General features: G+C 36.9%; 1 protein-coding gene and 1 long non-coding RNA gene across 2 annotated transcripts; both read left to right on the forward strand.

The window, feature by feature from the left end:
• The first annotated feature begins 5064 nt into the window (after positions 1–5064).
• Positions 5065–6895, forward strand: LOC123680085 (extended synaptotagmin-1-like). The gene is made up of 2 exons (XM_045617765.1): positions 5065–5768; positions 5820–6895. Exons 1-2 carry the CDS (start codon positions 5135–5137, stop codon positions 6857–6859), a joined length of 1674 nt encoding a protein of 557 aa, XP_045473721.1. The 5' UTR covers positions 5065–5134; the 3' UTR covers positions 6860–6895.
• A 1435-nt stretch (positions 6896–8330) lies between these two features.
• LOC123680094 lies at positions 8331–9554 on the forward strand. The gene is made up of 2 exons (XR_006747483.1): positions 8331–8693; positions 8760–9554. It is a non-coding gene; the product is annotated as an uncharacterized LOC123680094 (long non-coding RNA).
• The last annotated feature ends 801 nt before the right edge of the window (positions 9555–10355 follow it).

Below are 10355 nucleotides of genomic sequence, written 5' to 3' on the forward strand. Positions count from 1 at the left end.
CCGACGTTTAGAAATAGTTGGCTGAGTGGTAGTCGGAATAAATAGATCGTAGATTTCATGCAACAAGCTTTGAAATTTGTAAACAGAACGCCATAGAAATATTATATATTATCAGAGAGTGGGCTATTTAGAATGAAACCCCTTATTGGAATTGGAAAATCCTTCTGGAAACAGGGGTAATTTTCTCTTACTAATCAAAAAATATTAAAATCTACTAGAAGTATGTAAAAAAAAATCTGACCGACACATCCAAAATCAATAACAAAGCGAAACGTTAAATACCCCTTAAAAACGCATTCAATTAAGAGAACAAGCTTGGCCTAGGGTCGTTTATGAGCCTCGCTACGATAATAGTTAAATTAACCGTATATGGGGGGTTGCTAGTGTCGCATCGAAAGGGTTGGCCATCTCAGAAAATAGATGTCTGCACCCGTTCATATTGTCCGGTTATAACAAGTGAGCGAAGGGCGGAAATTACGCAAACTATTTTGAAATAGATTTGCAGCGGCGCGTTGGAGCGATAAGGGATGTCATTTCCACCCCCTAGCCCGTTTATTTGCTGTGTTTTACACGGTATTCTACAACCCCAACGCTTTATCTCCGGTCCCTTGAACGATACGATTTTTTTCAACCCCTTTCGTGGGACGATGGGGTGTCTTTTTGGTGGATGAACTTGTTAAGGGTTGAAATTCATAACGATGATTTTATTGGATGTAATGTGAGACCGAGCTATCTACTGTAATGAAAATGAATAACTATTATCTAGAACTATGTCGAAATTGGTAATACATAGGCGTATAACTTCGCTTCTGCCGTTATTTTTTCGAAATTCGAAGCTTTATTGTAAAAAATGGTTATAACGGGTGTTTTTTTCAAGATATATAACTTTAAGTTGGCATTACTGTTCAAGATGGCCACCGATTTGACAGCTGTCAAGTGATTTATTCTCAATTTGGTTTGGCAATTCATCATGAATAGACTCACGCCTGAACAACGCTTGCAAATAGTGCAATTTTATTTCGAAAATAATGGTTCTGTGCGGAATACGTATCGCGCACTACGTCCATTTTATTTTGTTTAGCGATGAAGCCCACTTCTGGTTGAATGGCTAAGTCAACAAACAAAACTGCTGCATTTGAAGTGAAGCTAAACCTCAAGTGTATGTCGAAACACCGTTACATCCAGAAAAACTGACTGTTTGGTGCGCTTTATGGGCTGGTGGAATCATTGGTCCGTACTTCTTCAAAAACGATGATGGCCAGAACGTTACAGTCAATGGTGATCGGTATAGAGCCATGATTACTAACTTTTCCATTCCTGAATTGAACAAACATGATGTCCAGGAGCTGTGGTTCCAACAAGACGGCGCAACATGTCACACAGCTCGTGCCACAATCTATTTATTGAAAGACACGTTTGGTGACCGCCTAATTTCACGTTTTGGACCTGTGAATTGGCCTCCAAGATCTTGTTATTTAACACCGCTAGATTACTTTCTGTGGGGCTATGTAAAGTCATTGGTCTATGCGGATAAGCCACAAACCTTTGACCATTTGGAAGACAACATTCGCCGTGTTATTGCCGATATACGGTCACAAATGTTGGAAAAAGTCATCGAAAACTGGACGTCCAAATTGGACTACATCCGAGCCAGCCGTGGCGGTCATATGCCAGAAATCATATTTAAAATGTAATGCCACAAGGTTATCTTGCGGATAAATGAAATTCATGTCAATCGAATAATCCATAGTTGTTTTATTGCAATTTAAATTTCTATAGCTCTAAAAAACACCCTTTACAAGCTTCAAAAACACATTCAAATTGTTCAAATTCACTACAAAAATGGTGTCACAGTTACAGTTGGCAAAACTAAAGCACTTCTGGGTCGACGTGAAGCACCTTCTCGGCCACCAATAGTGGAAATGGTAAAAAAATTTGAGCTTTTGAGACACGTTAGTAATATGAAGAATCGAAAACATTTGCGTCGCTCAAGAACAACTGAGTATATTGCAGCTGTAGCTCGTAGTGTTGACGAAAACCTAGATTTGTTGATTCCTCGTCGATCTTGGGAATTGAGCATTCCTCAAATGACATTACTACGTATATTGTATAAAGACTTAGACTTATTATTGCTATTAGAGTTCAGTTAATACAAGAACTAAATCCGCTCGATTACCAGCAACGTCATATCTACGCTAATTGTGTCCTTGAATTGCATCAAAATGATCCGGATTTCCATCGAAAAATCATCTTCAGTGTTGTGGCCCATTTTCACCTCGAAAGCTACGTTAATAAGCAGAATTATCGCATTTGGGGCTCGGAAAATCCAAGAATGATTATTGAAATGCCTTTTCATCCTCAACGTGTCTCTTTTTGGTTTGTTTTTTGGGCTATTGGTGAGATTGGACCTTACTTATTACATTACTTGACCTCAGTAGCTTTCTTGCGTTCTAAGCAGTACAGAAATTAACAAAATATCTAGTAATTTTCCCATGATTTCCAACGAAACCAAATCTATCTCATTACTAACCAGAAATCTATACAACCATCCAATTTTTCCACACTTTCCAAACACCTTTAACAAAGCATATTACTATGATTCATTACCGTGTCAAGAACCGAATGAAGATCGCCAAACACGTCCTTTTCAAAACCCAGCACAAAGCATCTTCAGACTAGATGAATGGACCTCACAATGAACCGTACACAAAATTCCTTGAAGAGGTCCATTTCACCCATTCACCCAGCTACACTACACACAAAGCTTATACACTTCAACCGTCCATTGTGACCGAAAGTGAATGGTCACAGTGAAACTCACAAAGGTGTGTGTACCTACCTTGCAATATTTGATTCAATGATGACAGTTTGCGGCCAAATAGTAGTACTATTCTTCTGCCATCTTAACATTATTTATGCGCAGTTTCAGAACCTCAAACGACGCCAATAATGGTACTAGGGTTCATTATTATAGGCGATTTCGGGCAAATGAAGCCATCATAAACTTAAAATATGAAGCGGGAGTTCATTCATGTGTGCCACCCTCATTCCAACCTTATCGTATTGAATGGCTCAGCGAGAATGCGAAAAAACTGTCGAAGATATGGATAAATAGCTTTCGAGTGGTTCTTTTGTGTGATGCTAATGTTAGTCGATGACTTTCATTGATGCCACAATCAGTTCGAAACTGGTTATTATATTTGCTGTCAGCGAGGACTAATGTTCCATTAGCTTTGTGTGAGAATGACGTTAGAATTATGTATTTATTTAGTGGATTCTGTTGCCTTATTAAATCTGAGTAATTAAAACAAATTTAATACTTTTTATGTGTTTTACTACCAATGAAACAGAATATAAAAATATGAGATTACATTGTTCTTCAGACACTGAACGATCTACAAAAGGTACAAAGTAAGTATTTACATGAATGCAGGTACAAAAAAAGTGATGAGAAGGACTAAGAAGAGCTATAAAAGTTGCTAAAGAAAGAGGAAGCAGAAAACATTTTCGACCTTTATACAAACTTCTAGGATTTCAGGTATTATTTGAACACATTGAATATCTTGTAATACCACAGTTCTGTTTGTCCATTCATAATTTTGAAACTACATATTTTTGTTCTCAATCTTGGTTTTTTAACAGTCTTTCTTTATATTAGGGTTTTGTTTTTTAAGGGAAAATAGACTGCACAGGACGGAAAAAGAAAACTAGATCTCTTTTTTTGTCATTTAACAAAGCTTTCGAATAGTGATTCTATTCTTCTTTAGGGTTTTGTTCTCTATAGCTTACAATTTTCAATGGATTCTAGATGGTTGAGTCTTCAGCCATAATTTAATTCCAGTTGTATGAAAATCGACTCTAACTCTAATTCGAAGTCAGAAATCTGCACATTTTCAATCATAAAACTCTAGAATCGTTCAAGCAAAAGATCTCTCAAACCCTTTTCATAATTAAATTTTTTTGGATTTTGTATACCTAGTCCAAGAATCAAATGAAAGACTTCGCTAAATCTACAGTATAATTTATCTCTTCCTAATATATCCTAGAATTGGATTGTAAAATTCATTTGAGTCATAATTGATTAAATGATAAACGAAATCAAATATGGAATTTAATCATTTCTCAGAAACTCTAGAATGAACAATCATGAAATTGAATTATATCGTGAAATGTGTCATTAGTTGACTGATGTAACTCAATTTCATGTTAATAGTTCTTGAAATTATTGATAAAATTTGTGAACCTTGGACGGACAGATATTTCATTTTGATTTTTGGATTCTATACATTTTCTAAATCATGACAATTACAAGGGAGTAGAAGGGATAGAGCGAATAATGACCTCTTAGAAAGCTACACAAATATTTTCCATATTGAATTATAACTATAAGCGAAAGTCTCAGGGTAATAAACATAGATAGAGGAAGCATATGTCATTTTCACTTAGCAAATTTTGTCCCCAACATGAACTATCAAATTTGACATGAAGCGCGAGGACATGGAAACATATCAGTGACACGAAATTTCACTCAATTCGCGAGTTTCTCTACAGAGAATGCACTTCTTCTGTCTATTTTGAATCAACGTTTCATATTAACTCAAAAAATATTGGAATAAATACTTCAACATATAAGAAATTCAGAAAACAAACTTCAAGCGCGCCAAATGACGTGAAACAACCGATGACACTTGGAGAGAAAAAGTTGTCCATCCTTGGATTTCAGCAGGTATACACAAAAAATAATGAATATTCTGCGTATTATAAATTCGACAATTAGGAAAAAATATCGGATTCCAAATATTCAAATTTGCATATTTAATCGGGAATCACTAAAATAAATATATTTCATTCAATATAATATACATTCATAACGATATAGTAAAATTGTGGATTTGAAAATATATCACAATCCGACAACGTAATCTAACCATGTTGGGGACATGTAAAAATTGCGTATACTCCCTCTATCTATGTTAATTACTCTATGGCAGAAGTTAAAACTTCATTCTTCATCTGTGCCAAGACTAGAATATTATCTGTACCCCATAAGTTTCATCTGTGACTTCCAACCACAGATCTTCTACCTGTCACTCAAAATGGAAGATGTTTTCCCTATCCAAATCAGACAAATCAGATGAGTGTTCACAGTGATCCAGAGTTCCAAGTTGCAAGTGCCCCATGTCCACCCCCATCTGCCTTTCAAAGTTACCTCAGAGTCATCTTCAGTTTGATCTGGAAGTCCACAGTTGCCTGCTGCTTCTACTACATCGGCTACAAGCAATGGTCAATCATATGGGTAGCTCTCCCAGTCTTAGCAGACACAATAGTTGACATTTTTGCCGCTAGGTACGCTAGAAAACGCAATCGTGCCAAAATGAGAGGTATGGCTGATGAAAAAGACCTCATTCGATCCCATTTCAAAGAACTTCCAGCCTGGGTGTTCTTCCCTGACGTGGAAAGGGTAGAATGGGTCAATAGCATGTTAAGACAGATGTGGCCTACCGTGAACAACTACGCCAGATCCTACATGCTGGAAACCTTGGAGCCTGAGTTAAAAACCACCATGGACTACTACATGCTGAAGGGTTTCCACTTCCAGAAGATAGAACTAGGTTTTATTCCACCAAAAATAACAGGAGTTAAAGTGTACGATAGAACTGGTCGCAATGAAATCATCTTGGACCTTTACCTCTTCTATGGAGGAGACTGCGAGGTCACCTTTGGTCTGGTTGGAGTAACTGCTGGCATCAAAGACTTCCAGATCGAAGGTACCCTAAGGATGATTCTGAAACCATTGATACCCACACTTCCCATTGTAGGTGGCATAAAATACTTCTTCATAGACGACCCTGACATTGATTTTGTTATGACTGGAGTTACAGGCCTCCTGGAAGTGCCAGGATTGAGGAATAAATTCAGACAAGTCATAGAATCAGTCGTGAACTCAATGTACGTCTTACCAAACATGTGCGTCATCGATTTATCAGACAACCCTGAAGTTATCTCCTATCTAAGAACCCCCAATCCTAAAGGAGTCCTTAGGGTGTTTGTCGTTGCCGGTAAAAAGTTGATATCTCAGGATATCAACGGACTCTCTGATCCTTTCGTCATCATCAAAGTTGGATCTGACGAACACAAAACACAAACTATAAACTACTCGTTGAATCCTGTATGGAACTTCCATTGTGAGTTTATAATAACTGAGCTTCAGGGTCAGAAGGTAACTTTCCACGTATGGGACGAAGACTACGCAAAGCATGATTCTCTGGGACACTGCTCTTATGAAATCTCCTCGGTGAAGGATGCGAAGTATGTCGACACTTGGTTGATCTTGGAAGAAGTGTCTCATGGATCTATACACGTGGAGTTCATGTGGTTCAACCTGTGCAGGTCTTTGCAGGATCTGCAAAACACCTTGGAAGATAATCATACGTTTCCAGGAGAACCATTCAATTCAGCGGTTCTAGTAGTTTTTATAGATTCTGCCACAGAACTGCCGATGAAGAACGGATTTCCTAATCCTTTGGTGGAGTTGACAGTAGGAACTGTCACTAAAAAGACGCAGGAGTGTGTAAAAACTGCCAATCCTAGATGGGACGAGGGTTTTTGCTTCCTGGTGGTGGATCCTAACAACAGTTACTTGAAGTTGAAGGTGATGGATGGAAGTGCCAACAAGCAGATCGGTTATTTCGAGTTTAGCATCAATACGTTGCTGAAACATAGGCATCTGAAGATCAGGAGTCAGCCTTTCAAGTTGACCAAGTCTGGCGAGAATAGCGAGATTGTTATGTCGGCAAGTTTAAAGATAATGACAATAAATGATGTGACTATTTCTCAGATATTTATTCTTGTTTGTTGACATTCGGCTTTTTTTGGAAGAAATATAGTTGGGAGATGTCTGTGAGTATTCTTGAGTAGAAAACAATTTTGTTTCGGGTGCGCAAACTTGAACCACAGGTTCTGCAATAAGTAGATCTGGAGAGGGCATATCTTTCACCATCAGCACCTTCAAAAACATTGCTAGGGTGAGGGTGTCTTTCGATTATAGATTGTAGATTTAATGCACCGCGATCATATGGTATATTGTGCTGCCCATCAGAGCTCTTCTTGCCGTTAGTCGTTCTACAAGTCTCTTGTCCAAAGCATTTTTTGCTTTGGCTATATGGTGAGGCATTCCGTCACCAGGTGATCTAGAGTATCTTCTCATAAGTTGTTTCCTAAGGCGCCAATAGCCTCTAAGGAATCCAGTAAGCAATGAAGCATAACTTTGCTAATATCCAGATACTTTTTAGATCTCGTAGTATCAAAGTCCTCAAGAAACTTTTTGGAATGATCCAACCTAGGAAGATTCGTCCAGAATATTTCTCTTTCGGTTTTTTTCTTCGCCTGAAACTCAATTTTGTAGGTACATTTACCTATACCACAGAAAACTTCTTGGCCAATGAAAGGAGATTGTGCTCCATTTTTTAGCAAATCTGTTGACCTCTTTATTTCCTTTGATTCCTGAGAACCAAGATTAAACATACCTTCTTGCCTATTTCGTTGAGAGTTCTTCGGCCCTCTAACATCATCTTAGAATCGACGATATGTGAGCTCAATGCTTTGATTGCAGCCTAACAGTTAGAATGTGGAGCTTATTTAGCATACTGACCTCAAGATGCATCCATTCAAGATCAGGCTTCTGCAAGAAATGTCCTTATGAAACAAATTGCTACTGACTGAGCAACTGACAATCATTCAGAACTTCACCAAAGACGCTTCCACTGCCTAAAAGTCACTCTTAAGGGTAAAGTCAGATCAGAATGTGGAGCTTATTTTGGATACTGACCTCTACATGCATCTATTCAAGATCATGGTTGTGCAAGAAATGTCTTTATGAAACAAATTGCTACTGAATGAGCAACTGACAATCATTCAGAACTTCACCAAAGACGCTTCCACTGCCTAAAAGTCACTCTTAAGGGTAAAGTCAGATCAGAATGTGGAGCTTATTTTGGATACTGACCTCTACATGCATCTATTCAAGATCATGGTTGTGCAAGAAATGTCTTTATGAAACAAATTGCTACTGAATGAGCAACTGACAATCATTCAGAACTTCACCAAAGACGCTTCCACTGCCTAAAAGTCACTCTTAAGGGTAAAGTCAGATCAGAATGTGGAGCTTATTTTGGATACTGACCTCTACATGCATCTATTCAAGATCATGGTTGTGCAAGAAATGTCTTTATGAAACAAATTGCTACTGAATGAGCAACTGACAATCATTCAGAACTTCACCAAAGACGCTTCCACTGCCTAAAAGTCACTCTTAAGGGTGTAACGTGTGAAAATTGCCCCAGAGTATCTGCAGCATCAAATTGTCTAATTGTGTTTAATGTGTTGCCTAAATATCGTGTTTTGATTTTCCGCATTTCATTCCTTATCGTAAAGGTACCATATGTTGAAGATTATTCCCGAATGTTCACTCTTGGCATTTTTCAATTCGATTTTGAAACTCTGAATAGCTTGTGCGTATATAGAGGTTATTTGCTGTTTCTTGTGAAAATCCAAATTTTGGGATAAAGATAACCGTCTATAATTCAACTATTGCTGATTTGATTGTTGGAATAGCAATATTACCCTTTTTGGGGATTAAAAACGTACTTCGGCTACGAAGAGCATTCACTTTGAAAGGCCACCCAACAACTTGAGTGAGTTTGATTTTTCTTTCACTTGAAACTAGACCCTAATAGTTTTGTTTTCAATTTGTATTTTAGGGCCTTTTTTTATTTCATGAGTATTCCTTTTATTCCTGTTTCGGACTGAACACATTTCTACGGATTCTGGCTCGTTCGATTCTGAAACGAACTTCATAAACAAAATTCTCGTACCTATTTCCCCATCTGAAGAAAGGAAAAGTATCTTGGAAGGATTTTCAACATTGTGAATTGGTTGGGATTCTCGAATTGGTAATTTCGTCGAATATACAGGACGTCTGGTATGTAGAAAGAATTTCTTTTGATGTTGACGTCACAGGAAGCCATTTGCAAGAAAGGGGAATACGTATTGTTTTGGTCAATTATACCTTTTGAAGTGGAAAGTTAAAGGACTTGTTCTCACATTCATTCAGAAAACATCAGATATTGTTATCATTCCGTTCATAAACTGTCCCATAGAGAAAATTTCAAAACTCAATACCTCAGATTGTATATTTTTATTTCATGAAAATATCATTGCACATTACAAGTGAAATTTCAGATAAATTTATAATACATATTTACAGATTTTGAAACAGATCCTAAAATATATTATTTTTCATCCATAAACGATAATTCTATAAATGAAGTGGAATTCTAGTACTTAAATTAAATTTATTAAATATATAGTGTGTACTAGTAAAATTCTAGTACTTGAATTAAATTTATTAAATATATAGTGTGTACCATATAATTAGTGCGATTTTGTGAAAACTACGCTTGATCAAGCATAGGGGGTAAAATACTTGTCAATTAAGGTTCATTATCAATCAGAATAGAATTGTAGGAAATTGATAATAGAATTTTACATCGGAACATTTCTTTGATATTGTTGATATTTTTTTTTTTTTTTTTTTACAGTGACGCATTTCTTTGGGTATTGAGTTACTTACCTTTTTTTTTTTTCCAATCATTATTTTCATTTTGTTTTCTCTGTTTCGGAGTTTACGTATTTGACTGAGACAGATCATTCAATTAATTTATAATTCGAATGAATTAGTAATTTTTTTTTCAACTTGCTAATTTTCTTTTTTTTTCTCTTTTTTTTTGTCAATATTGTTGGATCGCTAGGAAAATAAATACGTTGGCGCCCTATTCAATCAAACTGAACTCACCCCATCTCCACTGTCAGCAAACCGAGGTGTTCCTAGCGCTTTCAACTTGTTTTGGTTTGATTGCGGTAATTTTTTTTGTTTCATTAACGATAAAACTTGAACTTGGTTTCTGAGCGCTATAAGGGTAAAGTCAGATCAGAATGTGGAGCTTATTTTGGATACTGACCTCTACATGCATCTATTCAAGATCATGGTTGTGCAAGAAATGTCTTTATGAAACAAATTGCTACTGACTGAGCAACTGACAATCATTCAGAACTTCACCAAAGACGCTTCCACTGCCTAAAAGTCACTCTTAAGGGTAAAGTCAGATCAGAATGTGGAGCTTATTTTGGATACTGACCTCTACATGCATCTATTCAAGATCATGGTTGTGCAAGAAATGTCTTTATGAAACAAATTGCTACTGAATGAGCAACTGACAATCATTCAGAACTTCACCAAAGACGCTTCCACTGCCTAAAAGTCACTCTTAAGGGTAAAGTCAGATCAGAATGTGGAG

Source organism: Harmonia axyridis, chromosome 5 (assembly GCF_914767665.1).
Source record: "Harmonia axyridis chromosome 5, icHarAxyr1.1, whole genome shotgun sequence".
In the NCBI taxonomy this organism is placed as follows: domain Eukaryota; kingdom Metazoa; phylum Arthropoda; class Insecta; order Coleoptera; family Coccinellidae; genus Harmonia; species Harmonia axyridis.